The 19669-nt window shown below is 40.4% G+C and overlaps 2 protein-coding genes and 1 pseudogene across 9 annotated transcripts in view; 2 read left to right on the top strand and 1 right to left on the bottom strand.

The window, feature by feature from the left end:
• The window catches only part of INTS13 (integrator complex subunit 13), a 37779-nt gene extending 27611 nt beyond the window's left edge, over window positions 1–10168 (bottom strand). The window contains exons 1-6 of one of the 4 annotated variants that reach the window (XM_006140276.3): window positions 10055–10167; window positions 9556–9625; window positions 8370–8605; window positions 5792–5866; window positions 576–778; window positions 95–175 (exon numbers count right to left, since the gene is read on the bottom strand). In XM_006140276.3, coding sequence (XP_006140338.1) covers window positions 95–175; window positions 576–778; window positions 5792–5866; window positions 8370–8594 — 584 coding nt within the window. In that variant the 5' untranslated portion in view covers window positions 8595–8605; window positions 9556–9625; window positions 10055–10167. Of the gene's footprint in view, window positions 1–94; window positions 176–575; window positions 779–5791; window positions 5867–8369; window positions 8606–9555; window positions 9985–10054 lie in introns of those variants that run through there. The other 3 variants (XM_006140277.3, XM_027770995.1, XM_006140278.3) reach the window with 3 other exon arrangements.
• LOC102492872 (HIG1 domain family member 1A, mitochondrial pseudogene) lies at window positions 2573–2943 on the top strand (annotated as a pseudogene).
• A 64-nt stretch (window positions 10169–10232) lies between the features above and the next one.
• The window catches only part of FGFR1OP2 (FGFR1 oncogene partner 2), a 33902-nt gene continuing 24465 nt past the window's right edge, over window positions 10233–19669 (top strand). Inside the window, exon 1 of one of the 5 annotated variants that reach the window (XM_014587242.2) lies at window positions 10233–10486. The gene's annotated coding sequence lies outside the window, so the exon portion shown is untranslated. The other 4 variants (XM_006140274.3, XM_027771019.1, XM_014587249.2 and 1 more) reach the window with 4 other exon arrangements.

The following is a 19669-nucleotide window of genomic DNA, read 5'->3' as shown; positions in this document are numbered from 1 at the left end:
TTATCTATCAGTTTAAAATTATTAAATATAATTACAATGAAATACATACAACTATGAAGCCAAACATATTTATTCATTTATGGATTATACTCACTGATCTGAATTTGCAGCAAGTTTGTTATGCTCATGAATAGTTTCTTGGACACAGTCTTCAAGCATTCGTACATGACTATCACTATGGCATAAAAAAATATAGAACAAACTTAAAGGAATTAACTCTTAAAGAAAAATTTAAAACACTATGATCTTGTTATAGACTTTAGAATTATTTCAGTAAGTTCTATCTTTAGTGTGCTCACTCTCAACACCAAACTAGCTGAGAAGCTAATGAGAAAAAAGTCACACTGACCTACATGATGACAAAACAAAATAGTTTTCACAGAAATATATGAGTCTTTATTTTAAAATTTAATAAACACAGTCACAATATTAAAAGGAAGGAAAAAATCAGAAAACCCTTTGCAAAGTTACATGCTTAAATGTTAACATGCTGTCCTTGTTTCTTTTTTTTAGATAGAAACTGTAATAGGAATCAAAATCCCTCAGTGACAGAATTAATGTGATGAATGTCTCACCTTTTTGCATTAGTAATACAGATTATTCGTCCTCTATTTCCAACACGTTCTGCATTCTCCATGAGTAGAGTACGAGCCTCATGTTGGTATTCGGTAATTTTGCAGAGGGTTTCCACTGCTGCAACAAGACCATGCAGAATACTGCAACACTCTGGATCTGCCCGAGGATTTGGAGGCCCAACAGCAGCTAATGCTGCCATTAGCTAAGTGAAAGGGAAAACAATTACCCTGACAATGCATGCGAAGTCAGACAAAAATAGTGTAAGAAAACTACAGCCCAATATATCTTATAAATATGGACACACACATCCTGAACAAAATATTAGCAAACTTAAACAAGCAACACAGAGAAAAGAATTATACACTATAACCAAGTGGGATTTATACTAGGAATGCAAAGCTGATTTAATATATAAAAATAAATTAATATGATAACTAGATTAATAGAATAAAAACCAACAACGACATGATCACCCACATAAACACAGAAAAAGCATCTGATGAAAATTTAAGACCCTTTATGATAAAAAAAAAAAACACTAAATAAACTAGGAAGAGAAAGAACATCTTTAGCAAATAAAAGGTATGTATGAAAAATTCATGAATAACATCATATTTAATGGTGAAAGGCTGACATCAGAAACAAAACTCTAGTATGTTCACTCTCAGCAATTCTATTCAACAGTGTATTAGAGGTTTCAGCCAGGGAAATTAAGAAAAAAAAAATAAAAGGAAGTCAAATTGGAAAAGAAGCAGCAAAACTGTCTCTCTGTTACAGATGGCATGATTTTGCACATAGAAAATGCTAGACAAGCTACTAAAAAACCTGTTAGAATGAATAACTTCAGCAAACTTTCAGGATATAAGATCAGCACATAGGGCTAGCAGGTGTCATGGTGATGAAGGCAGCTGGACTCCTACACGGCCAACTGCAGTTCCAGCTCCAAACTGGTGCCAAGAGGAGAATGGAGAAGAGACTGTGATGTGGCCATCCCCCCTGGTGAGTGATTTCTCACTTTCCCTCTGTCTGTCTCTCTCCTCTCCTGTGAGTGCATGTGCCCTATAGCAAAAACCTAAAAAAAAAAAATTAAATTAAATTAAATTTTTTAAAAATCAGGACACACAAGCCAATTGATATATTTGCGATGAAGAATCTAAAAATGAAATTATGAAAGCAATTCTATTTATAATAGCATCAAAAAGAATAAAATATTTGGGAATAAACTTAACAAAAGAAACAAAAAACTTACAAAACTAAATAAATAGTAAAAACTCCCATGTTCATGGATTGGAATACTGAGTATTGTTAAGATGGTAGTATTTCCAAAACTAATCTATAGATTCAATTTAATGGCTATCAGAATCCCAAATGACTTCTTCATAAACATTGACAAACTGATTCTACAATCCATATAGAGTTGCAAGGGACATAGAACAGCCAAAACAATCTTCAAAAAGAACAAAGGAGGGCTCACATTTTCTGTTTTTAAAACTTATGACAGACCAGCTGATGGTGAAATGGTTATATTGCTAGCCTCCCAAGTAGTTGATCATGATTTGAGTTCTGGACCCGGTGGCTTAAAATTCACACCAGGTAGGGACCAGCAGTTAGAGTAATGCCTATGTCACTGGACTCCCATGTAGCCGACCGCAGTTTGAGTCCCAGTCCTAGTGGCTTAAACTCACGCCGGGTTTGTGTGCACGTGTGCCCAAGATTCCAAGACGATAATGGAGAAGGGATTGCAGTGTGGCCATCCCCCCAGGGGGTGATTTCTTGCTTTCTGTCTCTCTGTTTTTCTGAACACACATGCCCTATAGCAAAAACCTCTCCAAAAAAAAAAAAAAAATCACACCAGGTATGTGTGTGTGCCCAAAATCCTGAGAGGAGAATGGAGGAGAAAGGACTACATGATGGCCATCCCCCGGGGGGACAGAGAGTGAGGGATTTTGTTGCACTGGAACCTAACAGAAACTCTTGGGAAGATTCTTTAGACACCATGTCAAGTAACAATGATGTTTCTCCTTCTTCATGAAGATCAGGGTTCCAATCTTATCTAAAAAGCTAAAGTGGCACCATCTGTCCCCACTGGAATGGCAGGTTTTGCAGCAATTGTTGCATATGGATTATACAAATTGAAAAGCCAGGGAAATACTGAAATGTCCATTTGCCTGATCCACATGCACATGGCAGCCTGAGGCTTTGTTGTGGGAGTCATGACTCTTGATATACGCTATTCCATGTATTGGGAATTCTGGGCAAAACCCAAACCTTAGAAGAACAGATGCTATTTTGGTCTTGTCGTACATTCTTGCTTTAGTTAGACATCTCTGGGCCAGCACAGTGGTTAAGGAGCTGGACACCCACATGGCCAACCACAGTTCAAGTTCTGGTCCTGGTGGCTTCCTTCCTCACTTTCGCTTTCTCCCTGTCTCTCTCTGGTCAAATTAAAAATAATAGTTGTGGGAAACAGCAGTTAGTGTAATGGCTATGTCGCTGGATTCCCACGTAGTCGACCACGGTTCGCGTCCCGGACCCGGTGGCTTAAAACTCACGCCGGGCGCGTGTGTGTGCATGCCCAAGATCCCAAGAGGAGAATAGAGGAGAAGGGATTGCGGCTTGACCATCCCCTCTGGGGGGTGATTTCTCGCTTTCTGTCTCTATGTCTCTCTCTGTCTGGCGAGCGCACGCGCCCTGTAGCAAAAACCTCTCCAAAAAAAAAATAGTTGTAATAATAAATAAAATTAAATTAAAAATTCTTTAGTTAGACATCATATATTGAGGTTACATGCTTGTGTCACAAACAAATAATTTGATAGGTTCAGATAAAGTATTTTGAATAACAGCTTCCTATCGTACAGATTTGATTTGCCTGGTGACCCAAATTATTAGTGACCACTTCACTAGCTAGGTCATTCAGGAAGACAAGCTAACACAAAAGAACCCAGTCCCCTAAATGTACTGTGTAGTGTTAAAATGTCCACCTTCTTAAACCCTTATGACAGGACTAGTTCTAAAGAAGACTACAGATCAACCTTGAAGTACTCTCAGTTTGCTGCAGAATATCTCCTGCCTTGGGTTTTATATAGGAGTCTTGTTTACCCCAGTTAATTTAACATTTTTCTGTGTTTCTTGTGGACTGATTGAGTACTTTAGTTTTTAGGGCTGGTTAGCTCTTGGAGAACTGTTTCAAAAAAGTACATGGACTATAATTTGGAAAGCCTCCTTTAACTAATGCGTATACGTGTTTAAACCAAACCTTGACAGTTTGCAATGGGGCGGGAGAGTAGCATTTACTTCATAATCACACTTATAAACATGAGAATAATTTAATTATGAGTTCTAGTTTAGCCCTTGTGTAACTGCAGAATTTTATTTTTGCTGCTGTTAGAGTAGAATGAATTTTAAATGTCATCTTGGAATAGAAATATGTATTTTAAGCATTAACACAAAGCTAAATGGAGAACACTTTAAATGTGTGTAGGATTATGTATTTTCTCTGTAAAACTAAACAGAGTACCTATAATGAAAGTTATTAATGATTTATAAGCAAGCTGGTTTGATCTGACATTATATACAAACTTTGATATACTACAGAATATTTTATTGCACTTGTAAAATTCTCTCACCTAATCTGAATTTACATTCCGTGGTGATAACATGGTATATACATATATTGTTATTAAAGTGAACATATAAAAAAAAGTTCTTTAGGGGGAAAAATTAAACTGTAAAATATTATCTAATGCATTTATAGCAAAAATATTGAGAATTTTTTTGTGGTATCAGAAAAGCAGCAACAGATATTCAGTAAATTAAGCAAATAAAAAAAGGACATGATAAATTCCAGGAATAAACAAAAAGTTGGACAAGAAAATAACCACATATACTACTTTATTCTGCTGTGAATAACACTTTATGTAGACATTATAATGCAACTATGGAATTTTAAACTTGTCAAAAAATCTAACGTAATGGTAAATAAACCTCAATCAGTAAAACTCAATACATAGGAAGGAAAGCATGTTATTTAAAAATATGGAAGTGAGGGCCAGCAGATGATGTGGTGGTTGAGGTGCTGGATTCTCACACAGCCAGCTGTGGTTCCAGTCCCAGATCTGGTGGCTTGTTTTCTCACTTTCACTCTTTTTCTGTCTAGTCAAATTTCAAAAATATTAATAAAAGTATTGCACAATTCTTTAAAAGGAATAAAAATATGGACGTGAGGGGCCAGCAGTTGGCATAATGGCTATGTCATTGGATTCCCATGTAGTCGATCGTGGTTCAAGTCCCAGAACCGGTGGCTTAAACTAGCACCGGGCATATGTGTGTGCGTGCCCAAGATCCCGAGAGGAGAATGGAGGAGAAGGGATTGTGGCGTGGCCATACACACTAGGGGGTGATTTCTCGCTTTTTGTCTGTTTTTCTGGCAAGCGCACGCGCCCTTATAGCAAAAACCTCCCCCCCACTACCAAAAAAAAAAATAGAAAAAGTAGTAGAAAGATGTAGGAAAAGACTGAAATGTAACCAACTGGATTTAGTTAGTTTACTAGAGGGCATGTGTGCTTGCCAGACAGAGAGAGAAAGAAATAGAGAGAAAGAAACAGAGACAAAGAGAGAGACAGAGAGAGGGAAAGAAAGAAAACCCCAAAGGGGCATGGTCACGTGGCAATCCTCTTTCCTCTGTTTCCTTCCTGGAAGGATTGTGAGCACATACACACATGTACCTGGCATGTTTCTCAAGTCACAAGGTCTAGTACTCCATTTGCACATTAGGTTGTGTGGTATCCAGCCACCTGAACCACCAGGCCATGGGCTGGACCCAGGTAACTGTTTTTGTGTTTTAGGGGCCAGCAGGAGGCGTTACAGCACTGGTTACAGTACTGGACTCCCACATGGCCTCCTCACCTGACTGCTTCAAAATCATACAGGGCAAGGAGGCCTGAGTTCCTACAATCCCAGGAGGAGAATGTAGGAGAAAGGATTGCGGCATGGTCATTACCCCCTGGGAGAGATTCCTCACTTTCCCTCTCATTGTCTCTCTCTTTCTCCAGTGAGCACACATGCCCTATAGCAAAAATCTTAAAAATATATTATTTTGTTTTAAAACTCTGTACAAACACCACATTGATTTTAAAAGTTAACATTTAAAAAAAAAAAAAGTATTGCCACATTTATATGATTTTCAAAAATATTACAGTTCCAAAGCTAATCATACCTCCTGCAAATTCTGATCTTCTTGAGTCCAAGAATTTAAAACATGTGCTCCAGAGTCACTCACAATGAAATTCACCTAATAGAGTTTGAAGAAACAATTAATAATCAACTCCAATTTCACTCAATCATCATCGCTGTTTAAACTAATATACAATTTCTAATGTTGGTTCATTGCTTAATTCACTCATTCATCTTACAGTTATAGAACGCCTAGTATATGCCAGGTGCTATTCTTGGTACTAGAGATATGGGAATACTGCGATAAATAAAAGCTTTGTCATTCACAATGTGGAGAAAGCTAGGGGTGGGGAGTGTGGTGAAAGAAGAACCAGAAGAAAGTAATAAATAAATAAATGGACAAAGTAATTCCAGAGAGTTATAAACGCTATTAAATATAAATTGGTGAGCTACTCTAGCTTGGGTAGTAAGAGACAGGTTCTCTACAGAGGTGGTAATTAAGGAGAACCTAAAATGACCAAAAGAAACCAGCCACTGAAAGAGCCAGAGCTAGCGCATGCTTGGTACAACAAACATTAAATGTGATGACTTTTAAGCATGTACCTTTGGGAACCAGCAATTAGCGTAATGGCTATGTCGCTGGACTCCCATGTAGTCGACCGCGGTTCGCGTCCCGGACCCGGTGGCTTAAAACTCATGCCGGGTCCGTGTGTGTGCGTGCCCAAGATCCCGAGAGGAGAATGGAGGAGAAGGGATTACGGCATGGCCATCCCCCCAGGGGATGATTTCTCGCTTTCTGTCTCTCTGTCTCTCTCTGTCTGTCTGGCGAGCGCACGTGGCCTATAGCAAAAATCTTCTCAAAAAAAAAAAAAAAGCATGTACCTTTATAAATTTGAAAGTCAGTGGGGCAGGAGACAAATTCAGAAAAACAGGCAGTTGCCCTATCACACAGGGCACTGCAAGCCAAATAATGGATTCAAACTTTATTCTAAGCAAAAAACAAGGTATGATGATAATGATGGTAAGAAATATAGTAGAAAATACACCTAAGGATGATGGTAACTATTCCTATTTTCTTTCTCCTGGACAACATGATCGATATAATCTAAAGCATGATTTGTCTTCCTAACATCAATGAAATACTAGTTTTCCTTCCTCAAGGACAAAGGTTGATCATCGGTATTCTCTCCTAAGGTTTGTCTGACAGAACCAAATCTTACTAGTCACTTGACAGGTTAACTCATTTGAATCCTACAAGGAAAGTGTCAAGCTTACATGGGAGAAAACTAAGGCTTATGGAAATTTAGAAATGTGATTATAATCACATCACTGGTAGCTAAAGACAAGAGCCTGAGCTAAACCAAAGCCTGAGCCCTAAATCACTATTATCCTATTTATTATCTTTCCTCTCATTTTTTTTTTACTTTACATATAATGCAAATGGAAAGAATTTATATTTCAATTTACAATATAGCTGAATGCATAATACTGAACTCTCTAAATTCACCTTTACTGTTTGTTACTGTTCTACCTTTGCTAATACAAGAATTGGTGGGACCAGCAGTTAGCGTAATGGCTATGTCGCTGGACTCCCATGTAGTGGATCATGGTTCAAGTCCGGACCAGGTGGCTTAAAAACTCACGCTGAGCACGTGTGCATGCATGCCCAGGATCCTGAGAGAATGGAGGAGAAGGGATTATGGTGTGGCTATCCCCCCTGGGGGGTGATTTTTCGCTTTCTGTCTCTCTGTCTCTCTGTTTCTCTCTATCTGGCAAACGCATGCACCTTATAGCAAAAATCTCTCCAAAGAAAAATAAATAAATAAATAATTGGTTAGGTCCCAGCCTAGACTGCTCTAAATGATGAAAAAATAAAAAAGCAAACTGTCTTCTTATGGCTAACCAGACAACTTGCCAAAATACATTTGAGATACTAACACCTGATTTCTTTAAAACTTGACATCATTATCAGTTTCTCTTTGTATTGATAAAACAATTTTCACTTAACGTTCTTAAGAGCCTTTCTTTCAATACGGCCATACTAATATACATCCACTAAAACTGCATGCAGGCACCTAGCCTACTTGCATTCACATTCTGATTCTGCCTCTACCTGCCTATGTGACAGGACAAATTTCTCCTCTTGACCTCAGTTTCTGCATCTCCAACAAGGAAGTAATAAACTAGACTAATATCCTGCTGCTACATACCAGCACAATCCGACACATGCTGGCTTACAGCCAATATTCTTTCTGCTTGGGCTACTGATGGTTCTCAATGGTCAATGCCTGTTCCTTACTGGTTGTTACATACGCTTTGAATACTGGCTTCATAACTGTAGTAATTACACCAGAGGACTGCTTTGAGAATGAAAGAGTTAATAAACATGAAGCATTCTGAAATATGCCTGGCACATGTAAGTATTCAATAATCATTACCTGTTATCATTATTAGCGCCAATGGAACACCCAACATTAAACCCATAGGTCAGTTCTACGCACCACCATTTAAAGTAATACACAAACAGCTGTAAGTCAAATCCATAGCAAATTCACCTATAAATAAGCTACTTACACACTTAAATACACTCCCAAAATCATGACTTCATACTTCACACTCACCAGCTTTTTGAAAGGAAATATATCATACATTATTCTACAATATTCCATGGAAGATTCGACTGAGCAAGTCCACAATGATTTAGATATGGGGGCCAAAGGGATGATTCCTTGGGTTCTATTCTTCACCAGCATATCAAACTCCACATGTTGTCTGCATGATTCTGCCATGTAAGGGCAGTGATCCACGACAAACACCGTTTTATGAGACTCAGAAAAAATCTTCATTTTCTTTTAACCTGTCAGGGAAAAACATACATTAGGCAAATGTTTTCATATAAAATTCCATATCTTAAATGATTTCTAATGAATGTCTTTTCCTAAAGAATGTTTGGTTTGGAACATGAATAATGTGGTCAAAGACATCTGTCTAACAAATGACAAGATTTAATGGGGTCATGACCAGAAAACAACTATGTCCATTCAAGGGCTAAGTTACTTTCATATTAGGCTGTCACTCCATAAACCACAAGTAAAATGACAGTTAATGTATTTTTTCATTTTGAAAGAACTTAAAATTATCAAAAGAAAACATTTTCACAAATAATTGTATCTGATACCAAACATAATAACTAAAAAAAAATCATTCTTCAAGTACATGTTTGATGATCCTTGCTAATTGATTATCAATCACATGTAACTCCCAAGCCAGCATTTTGGGACTTCCCTCCAAAAATAACGTTCCAAGGCGTTTTGTTTTAACAGGAAAGAGGAGTGACAGCAAAAGGAAAGTTCAAAACATAGTATCTAAGATAACTGCATTTCGGGTCTTTCCGGGTTTGGGTTAAGGACCCAAAATTTACACCCTCCCTTCAGGGTTTGTAGCATTACAGTATTTACGTGTAAAATAGACAAACTTAGATGCTACCACTAAGTTGGTGAGAAGAACTTTTAAAACTTCTCATAAAAATAGAGCAGCTGTTACTCCCTTGCTTCGTTAATAAAATCGTAGACTGAATAGACAATCCACATTCGAAAAGCACATGGTAAGCAAAGCCTAAGTGTTCGTTAAAACGCACTGACTTTTTATGATCTTACTATTTTCTTCTCTGGCTTTCAAAAAGGCATCTCCCCTTCATGCAAAACTCTCCTCAAGAAACCTAAACACACTTCGCTTAGGGGGTGGGGGCGGGAGTGGAAAGTACAAGGTAAGCGGATAGGGAAGACCTCAGGATCGAGGTTCGCTTACTTTCGTGCCTGGTCCTGTAGTGAAAACGAGCAGAGGCTATTAACCACAGCCTCTCGGGAAAGGCTGCTGGCTGGGAGGGGAGAGTCAGCGCACAGTCAGGAGTGTCTGCTGCCACAGACTGGGGACTACGCTTTCCCCGCTCATCTCCTAGCACACCGATCCTCCCCAGGCTTTCTACACGCAGGAGCGCGCACGCATGCGCGTGCACACACTCGCACACTCGGGTTCGCGCGTGCGCAGACCGCTCTTAGGCAGCCCCGCCAAGCTTCCCTTCCCCCTCCGAGGGCCAAACGCCCAAGAAACCGAACAGAAAGGGGGCGGGGCCAAGGAAATAAATGCCTGCACCCTCCCCTCAAGTCTTCTACCCGCTAATTTTTCCAATCACCCACTGGGATGAACGATCCCGGGGCAACCTGAGAACCTCCCAACAGCGAAGTACCAGAGACAGCAAGGGCCAGACCAGCCGCGGCCCTCTAAACCTACGGCCCGGCCCACCCACCAGGTCTCCCTTTCTCGGTCTCTCCACCCAGCCGGTTTCCCCTGGAAAAACTCGCGAGACTTTGCCACAGGCCGAGGGAAAGCCTGAGAGAGGATTAATAAGGAGGGACCTAGGAGGGCCCCGCCCCTGCCTCTCGCGCCAATCGGCGAGCAGTAGGTTCTGCCCCACGGTAACGCGAGGGAGGAAATCTCGCGAGGCTGGAGCGCTCCGGGAGCGCTGGTCAGAGGCGGTCTGCGGAGCTTTCCCTGGGGCAGTGATGGGGCTGAGCCCCTCTGGCTCCTCAGGCACACTCAGCTGCCTCTGCCGGGTTCTGCGTCTGCTCGCGGAAGAACTTGATCAGGGCGCAGAGACTCCTCCCTTGGGTCCCTAGGTCTCGGTTGGCAGAGGCTTTGAGTCCAATTCGCCACAGCCGGCGCTGCGAGGGACTGAGAGGCGAGTAAGTGGGATTAATCCAGGGACGCGAGCGGGCGTAGGCGACTAGGAAGCTGCCTTCGCCTGGGCCGCTCCGTGCTTTGCGCCTCTCGAGCCACCGGTCGCCCGACCCTAGCTGCTTTCCTCCGCCGCTGCTCTCCCGGGAGCCGGACTTCCTCCGCCGGGCGTCAGCTCCGCGCTCCTCTTCTCCGAACAGAGGTGCGAAAGTTCAATGGACACACCTTCCCTATCTGTTTTCTTCCTGCCTTACCCACCCTGGGAGCTCACCACTGTGGGGGAGAAGGAGGGAACCCCTTTCAGTTTCCAGTTTACGTCTTTGCGGCATTTGACAGGGATCACCCTTCCCGTGAAACTGCCCTCCGAGGGGTATTACTCTTTTCCTGGTTTTCTTCCTGGCTTGCTTCTGAATCCCATCTCTGATGATGTTATCCTTCCTGCTCTACGTTTCTAGTTCGGGTCTGCATTCCTCTTTATACTGCACTGTCTTCTTTCACCAGAGTTGTTGCTGTTTCCGCTCCCCACCCCCCGAAAAACTGATTTCCCCACCATCATCCTTTCGTAGTTATTCTGAAATACATACTCTTTATATATTTCCTTTGCTTAAACTTTTTCAATTGTTGGCAGAATCAAGTCCTAATTGTTAAGCATGTCATTCGGGACCATTTGCGGGTTATCCCTATCCATTTTACTTTTTTAGTTTGATAACGCTTCTCATCCAAATGCTTTCATGTCCAACCATACCAAAGTACTGGTTGCTTCCACACATGCTGTGCACTTGAACAGCTCAGTGCCGTTGTCCCACGTCTAGAATGTTTACTCTTCCTTCCCTGTTTTACCACCTATGGAAACCCAATTCATAGATGACTGTCTTAGACTCCCCCAGGTAACACTGATAATACCTCTGTGCTCCCAAAGGGCTTCTAACAGTTCTGCAGCATCAATCAGTTTGTATTATTTGTTCATGTATCCATCTCTCGTGCCAATTTGAACTTGAGTCTGGAGTCCTGTCTTACTCATCTTTTTTATTTTTTTGGAGAGGTTTTTGCTATAGGGTGCCTTTGCTTGCCAGAAAGACAGACAGAAAGCGAGAAATTACCCCCCGGGGGGGGGGGGGGGCCACGCCACAATCCCTTCTCCCTCTTTCTCCGCTTGGGATCTTGGGCTCTTATACTCAGGCGCCCTGTGTGAGTTTAAGCCACCGGGTCTGGGACTCGAACCGCAGTCGACTACATGGGAGTCCCGTGACATAGCCATTACACTAACTGCTGGTTCCCATCTTACTCATCTTTGAAACAAAAGCTAGTCTAATGCTTGGCACATAGCAAGCATTATTTATGTATATGTATGTATAATATCATCATCTTAAATAATTTATTAGAAAAGTTCTTAGTCCCATAAAATGATAGTCTTTAAAGCCAGAAGACCCCTAAATTGTATATTAGCTTAAAGGCCCCTAAAATGTTAAATGTGAATATGCACTTCTAATGCACAAATAATTGTACTTCAGTGTTTGTTGTTTGATTATTTATTATGGCAAAAAGACTACTCTGCTTTTAAATGCTTTTTTTTATTATATCTTGATATTTGAAAAATAGTGTATAAGAGAAATGTTTTAAATTACAGGCAACGATTTTATGTGCATTCATGCAACTCTTCCAGTGACTCTTTGTCCCACAGTTTAGAAATAACTGGTTTAGATTAGATTAGTTTCTCTTTCATTGTCATAACTGTTGAAACATATCTATATGCCACTTATATTAAGCTATAGCTGTAAGGGAATATATATTAATTTTTGGCCATAGGACATGTGCACTCACAGGAGAGACAGAGGAGGAACTTGATAACACTGCAGTCCTTTCTCCGTTTTCCTCTCCTGATTTTGGACATGCACACACATATGCACAGTGTGTTAACCACCACACCACCTACTGGCCCTGGAAGCATGTATAATTTTTGAAAAATCCTGTATCCATCCTTACAGATTCTGTTCCTTCCAAATCTAAAAATTCATTTTCAGGGTGCCAGTAGGTGGTATGGTGGTTAAGGTGCTGTATACCCACATCCCAGCCACAGTTCAAGTCCTGGACTCTTTGACTTGAAAATCACTCTGTGTGTGTGTATGTATGTACGTATGTATGTATGTGCGTGTGCACGTGCCCAAAGTCCTAAGAGGAGAACCAATTGTGGTGGGCCATCCCTCACTCCTCTGAGGATGATTTCTCACTTTCCCTCTCTATCTCACCTGCAAACGCATGTGCCCTATGGCAAAAACCTTAAAAAAAAATTTCATTTTCAGAAATTTCCAAACATGTTTGCTCTACGGTTTTCAAGGGCAGTGAAAAATTTTGTGCTTTCAAGTACAGTGGTCTGTATAAAGTGATTATTTTTATGTTGATATACATGCATTGTTTCCTGACCTCTTAGAATATAAGTTGCTATAAAAGCCACACCAATGCCTTTTTGTTTTTCTAGTTCCATGTCAATTAGTATTCGGCACTAATTAGCATCCGAGGCACCTGCCCAAAGAATAAAAACTTTTTAACTGAACTATTGATAGGTTGTTGACATTTAAAGACCTGTCTATGGTATATCATAGTCAATCATATTTCTGTGTAGGTCCAGCAATAGGATAGTGGTTTTGCAGAATTACTTTAGATTTTTCTAAGTCGAAATCTCCAAGTAAGTAGCTGGCAGTTGCTGTCTTGGGTGGGTGGTAGTTTCTCTTTTTCAGCAGCAGAATGTTCTGAACAGTCTGCCAAGAGTCTGACTGCAGATGTTCTTTGGGTGGTAAAGTGGGCGAGAATGTGGCTAATGCAGAAAAAAAAAAAAAGACTTCACTGTTAATTTGGGCCAACCTATTGAAAGTAATGTAAATGTATTGTGACTAGTTAAGACAGGTACTATAAAAATACGCAGAGGCATTGAGAATACACCTTTTTACTGGAGTCTGTTTTTTTTATTTTGAAATTTGTTACAGAGTTTGGAAAACAGTCTTTCCCCACTCTTCTTACCACCCAAAAAGGGGGAGAGGAGCGCAATGATTTTCAAAAAGCGTGCCAAAGTGCATGCATATGATAAAATATTTTAAACTTGCCTGTGGTTTCACATCCAGGAAATGAACGTGCATGTTCTTAGAAACTGTGTCACTCTTTCTCAAGTGCTAATAAAATTATGCTTTGACTTATCTGTTTATAATTATTTTCTCTGAATAGATGCTTTTTTAAGTTACAAAACAAATGTTAAGTAGTTCATTTTAATAGTTGTCTTTCTCTATGCATGTTAGAGAATGTTTTTTAAAGTGGATGTTAATCACAGTTTTAAAAAGCCTGTCAGTAAACATTCATTTATAATTAACTTCAATGCTAATTAAATGGTTGCTAGGCTTTTATTAGTTATGTGGAAAAATATTTGAATTCTGTTTTTTTTTAAAACTTCTCTTCAGATGCATTCTCATTTATTTCCTGTGGCTGGCTTGAAATTAAATGTTAAACAATATCTTGGAAATTCCATTTGGTAGTATAAAATCGGGGGATTTCCATTGTTTTTCTGCCTTGAAGATTGAGATGTTTTCTGTTAGGTAAAAGCAAAGCCCTGGGGATGCAGCTTGCTTGGAGAATAGAACACTAGCCCGGGGATCAGAAGTTCTATTTTGGTACTAGCTTGGCTCTTTCTTCTTTGTGCTATCATTGGGCTCCTTGTATTTGGAATCCCTGAGTGTGTTTCCTCACTGGTAAAAGGGGATCACCCTTGTCCAGCTGCCCGAATATAAAGCAGTATTCCTCAGAAAGCTACGAACAGTTCAAATTAATTAAAATTTATTACCTAGCAGTTTGGTTTTTATCTCTAAAGTGCTCTAGAAATCCTTTTGGATTGAATTAGGATGGGGAGAGGATAACAATAGATAGACATTTACAGAACAAAGAAAAAGGTTGTTATCTGTAGATGATAACTTGTATAGTATCCCCAACTGGACAGGTGACAAATGTATTCATGTTGGAACACTCACTTTACAAGTTAAGTGACATATGTGATTGTGTATAAAAGAAATTAAAATTAAGTTGTAAGAAATAGATAAAGCAGTTTTGAAGAAGTAGAGGGTGACTTTCCATATCAGATAACAAGAGTTTATTTTACAACTTTTATTCAATACAGCGAGTCATCCTAGTATGACTGTAAAGATAGACAAGTAGCCATTTTAAAAGGGGTGTAATAGATACCATGGCTATAATTGCATTTTTCTTATAGCTAATGATATCTTTTCATGCTCTTGTTTGTCACCGTGTATCTTTTTGGTTAAAGTCTTTTGCTTATTTTTCAATTGTGTTATTGTGAGTTTTGAGAGGGTTTTTTGGTATTCTAGATACAAGTCCTTTGTCAGATACTTGATTTGAAAATATTTTCTCCCAGTCTGTAGCTTATCTTTTCATACTGTCTATTTATGATGTTTTTTTTTTTTTAATAATACCAAGAAGCACAACTCCTGGGACCAGCAGATGGTGTAGTAGTTTACTTCGCTGGACACCCACGTAGTTGACCACGCACGGTTCAAGTCCCAGACATGGCAGTTTAAAACTCAGGCCGAATGCGTGTGCGTGCATGCTCAAGATCCTGAGAGGAGAGTGGAAGAGAAGGGATTGCAGCATGGCCATCTCCGGGGGTGGGGGGGTGGTGATTTCTTGCTTTTTGTCTCTCTGTGTCTCTCTATCTCTCCCTCAAGCGCACATATCCTGTAGCAAAAATCTTTCTTTAAAAAAAAAAAAAAAAAGCGCAACTCCAAGGGAACCAGCAGTTAGCGTAATGACTATGTTGCTGGACTCCCACGTAGTCGGACCACGGTTCACGTCCCGGACCCGGTGGCTTAAAATCCATGCTGGGCGCGTGTGCATGCATGCCCAAGATCCCGAGAGGAGAATGGAGGAGAAGGGATTGCGGCGGGGGCATCCCCCCCGGGGGGGGCTTTGCGGCGGGACCATCCCCCCTGGGGGGTGATTTCTCGCTTTCTGTCTCTATGTCTCTCTCTGTCTTCTGTGTATCTGGCAAGCGCACTCGCCCTATAGCGAAAATCTCTCCAAAAAAAAAAAAAAAAGCACAACTCCTAACTGGGTGTGATCATTCCACATTCTTTATCCTCCATTCCTTGATCTCCTTCAGGATTTTGGGTACATAAGCCCCACGTGTTTTCCAAGCTCCTGGGGTGGAATTCAAACGGCTATCCCATGTGGAAGCCAGTTGCCTATGCATAACACCAACCTACTGCAATACGGGGCCAGCCCCAATTTTTCTTTTATGAACCATACATCTGGTATTGTGTAGAAACCTTTGCCTATCCCCAGGTGACAAAGATTTTCTCCCTTTTTTCTTCTAGAAGTGCTACTGTTTTTAGTTTTACTGTTAAACCTATAGTCCATTTTGAGTTAAGAATTATGTTAAGATTACATTTTTGGCATGCAGATGTGCAGTTCTCTCAACACTATTTGTTGAAGAAAGCTAACATTTGTCCTTTAAGTTGCCATTGTACCTTTTTCAAAAATCAGCCATGTTGCTGTGGGCCTATTTCTGGACCTTTTGTTTCTGTCAACACCACTGTGTCTTCATTGCTGTAGCTTTATAGTAAGTCTCATTTTCAGACAAATACACTGATTGGGCCTGACCACTCATTACATAGTAAGCCTGTTTCTGAGAGGAGAGTTTGCTTAGAGGAAAGTTTTATTAGCAAGATGGGTAGTGTTCAAGACTCTTAAAGTACCATTTGTACAACTGAGGAGCAAATAGGGCTTTTAAACACAAGGCAGGAATTTTTTTTTAGCATAAGGGTCTGAGGGTAGGAATCTAGGGGCGTTCCAGAAAACTTTTATGATGATGCCATCTTTGATAGATAGTGCTGTTTTCTTGGTGCTGAGAAGAACAGAGCAAAGTCTAGAGTAAGATGTTATCATTAGGTCAGTTCTGGATAAAGAACTCAAGACAAAGAACTCTTAGGACACCCAGAAATCTTCAGTCCTTTCAGTATCATTTGTTTTTGTTATAGGGCATATGTGCTCACTGGAGAGATAGAGAGATAGAAAGCACTTTCCAGGGGTGATTGCCTAGCTTTAATCTCTTCTCCTCTGTTCTCTTCTTGGAAATTTAGGAATGCCATAAAAATTTAACAACTTGTTTGTCAATTTCTGGGAAAAAAAAAAAAAAAAGTCCTGCAGGAGTTTGGTTAAGAATTTCATTAGGGACCAGCAGTTGGCATAATGGCTATGTTGCTGGACTCCCATGTAGTCGACCACAGTTCAAGTTCCAGAACCGGTGGCTTAACCTCATGCGTGTGCCCAAGATCCCAAGAGGAGAATGGAGGAGAAGGGATTGCAGCGTGGCCATCCCCCCTGGGGGGTGATTTCTTGTTTTCTGTCTCTCCCTCTCTCTCTGTCTTTATGGCAAGCGCACGTGCCCTATAGCAAAAACCTCTCCAAAAACAGAAAAGAAAAAAAAAGAATTGCATTAAATAAATGTAGCAATAAGTTGTGGAAAGCTGACATCTCTGCTATGTTGATTCTTCCCATCCTTGCGTACGTATATTTCTCCATTTATTTAGTCTGCTTTAGTTTCTTTCCTTTGCATCTCGTAGATATCAGCATCAGATCCTAAATGTATTTTGTTTGATTTATGCCCAATAATTTCTTTTTTAAAAAAGCTGTTATAAGGATGTGGGGTTTTTTTGGGTTTTGTTTGTTTGTTTTTGGAAGAGGTGCATATAGGGCGCATGCGCTCGCCAGACAGACAGAGACAGAGAGACAGAAAGCGAGAAATCAACCCCCAGGGGGGATGGCCATGCCGCAGTCCCTTCTCCTCCATTCTCCTCTCAGGATCTTGGGCATGCACGCACATGTGCTCGGCGTGAGTTTAAGCCACTGGGTCCAGAACTCCGCGGTGGATTATGTGGGAGTCCAGCGACATAGCCATTACGCTAACTGCTGGTCCCAAGGATGTGGTTTTTAAAAACTTTTGTTTGCCAGTTTGTTACTAATACATAGAAAGACTATTTATTCTTAATGCTTGTATCCTGTGTCATTGCCAAAATTACATATTAGTTCTGGGAGTTTTTTGGGTTATTTTTGCATTCTTTGGGATTTCCTATATAAATACATACAGTGTTGGCTGTGGCTTGAGGCAGTTTCATTTTTTTTCCCAATGCATATGTTGTTTTTTTCTATTTGTGTAGCCTTATTACTAGTGTTTTGAATAAGATTAGTGATTAGGGACATCCTTGCCTTTTTCCTAATTTTAATGGGAAAGCATTCTGGTTTTCAACATTGAATATAGGTTTTTTTGTAAATATTCTGTTTGAGGAAATCTTCTAGTTTACAGAATATCTCTTTTTTTGGAGAGGTTTTTGCTATAGGGCTTGTGCACTCGCCAGAAAGACAGAGAGAGACAGAAAGTGAGAAGTCAACCCCTAGGGAGGATGGCCATGCTGCAATCTCTTCTCCTCTATTCTCCTCTTGGGATCTTGGGCATGCACGCGTATGGACCCGGCATGAGTTTAAGCCACTGGGTCTGGAACTTGAACCACGGTTGATTACATGGGAGTCCAGTGACATAGCCATTATGCCAACTGCTGGTCCCCAGAATATCTTTTTATTATAAAAGGATGTTTAATTTTGTCTACTTCATCAATTGATATGATGAAGTGATTTTCTTCATTAGTGTATTACATTGATTGCTCTTTTTTTTTTTTAGACAGAATTTTTTTTACTTCATTTATCTATTTATTTATTTATTTAAATTTGACAGAGAGGACAGAGAGAGAGAAAGAGAGAAACCAAGATAGCAAGCCACTAGGTGGAGGACTCAAACTGCGGTTGGCCATGTGGGAGTCCAGTGCCCTTAACCACCATGCCACTTGTCAACCCCAAGAGATATTTTTGCTCTACGATACATGCACTTGACAGAGACAGAGAGCCAAAAATCAAGAAATCAACCCCCAGGGTGGATGGTCATGCTGCAGTCTCTCCACTCTCCTCCTAGGTTTTGGGCACACATGCACATATGTCCGGCATGAGTTTTAAGCCGCTGTGTGTGGGACTCGAACTACAGTTGACTATGTGGGAGTCCAGTGATGGAACCATTACACCATCTGCTGGTTCCACATTACTTGGTAATAATGTATTATTTTTTTTTGTATGTTACTGAATCTAAGTTTCTAAATTTTCCTTGAGAATTTTTACAATTAATGTTCATAAGATATATTGGTCTATGGTTTTCTTTCTTTTTGTTGTTTTGTCTAGTTTTGGTTCAGAGTAAGGCTTACATCATTTTGTGAATTTGGAAGTATTTCTTTTCTTTTTTTTTTTTTTTTTTTGAGAGGTTTTTTGCTATAGGGCGCATGCGCTTGCCAGACAGACAGAAAGAGACAGAGAGATAGAAAGCGAGAAATTACCCCCCGGGGGGATGGCCACACTGCAATCCCTTCTCCGTTCTCCTCTCAGGATCTTGGGCACGCACACACACATGCCCGGCGTGAGTTTTAAACCACCGGGTCCGGGACTCGAACCATGGTCAACTACGTGGGAGTCCAGCGACATAGCCATTTCGCTAACTGCTGGTCCCTGTTTTATTTTTTTAAAAAGTTTTTGCCATAGTGCCTCTGCACTTTTAGGAGAGAGAGAAGGAAAGTGAGAAATCACCCCCCAAAGTGTGCCATCCCAGGAAGGATGGCCACACTGTATTCCCTTCTCCTCCATTCTCCTCTTGGGATTTTGGGCATGCATGTACACGTGCCTAATGTGGTTTTCAAGATACCTAGTCTAGGACTTGAACCGTGGTTGGCCGTGTGGGAGTCTAGCACCTTAACCACCATGCCACCTGCTGGCCCCTTCTAATTTCTTGAAGAGATTGTATAATCCTGGAGTTATTTCTTTAAATGTTTGGTAGAATTGGATCTGGAGATTTTTTGCAGATTTACAACTAATTCAATTTTTAAAAAATTTTTACTTATATATTTTCATTATTATTATTCATACATTAAATCGCTATACATCATTTAGATTGTGAAGAGACTTTACCCAGTATGATATACACCTCAGTCCAGCCCAGGTGAGACCACCATACACATCCTTGTCAACAGTTAATAAACCTTGTCTGTGTCCCACAAGTGTCTTACCTCTCCATTTCCCCCCCCAAATTTCCTACGCTCTT

The sequence above is a fragment of the Tupaia chinensis genome, unplaced genomic scaffold (assembly GCF_000334495.1).
Source record: "Tupaia chinensis unplaced genomic scaffold, TupChi_1.0 Scaffold000028_1, whole genome shotgun sequence".
NCBI classification, from domain to species: Eukaryota; Metazoa; Chordata; class Mammalia; order Scandentia; family Tupaiidae; genus Tupaia; species Tupaia belangeri.
The sequence above is the reverse complement of the archived record's forward strand: the minus strand, read 5'-3'. Positions and strand labels throughout refer to the sequence as shown.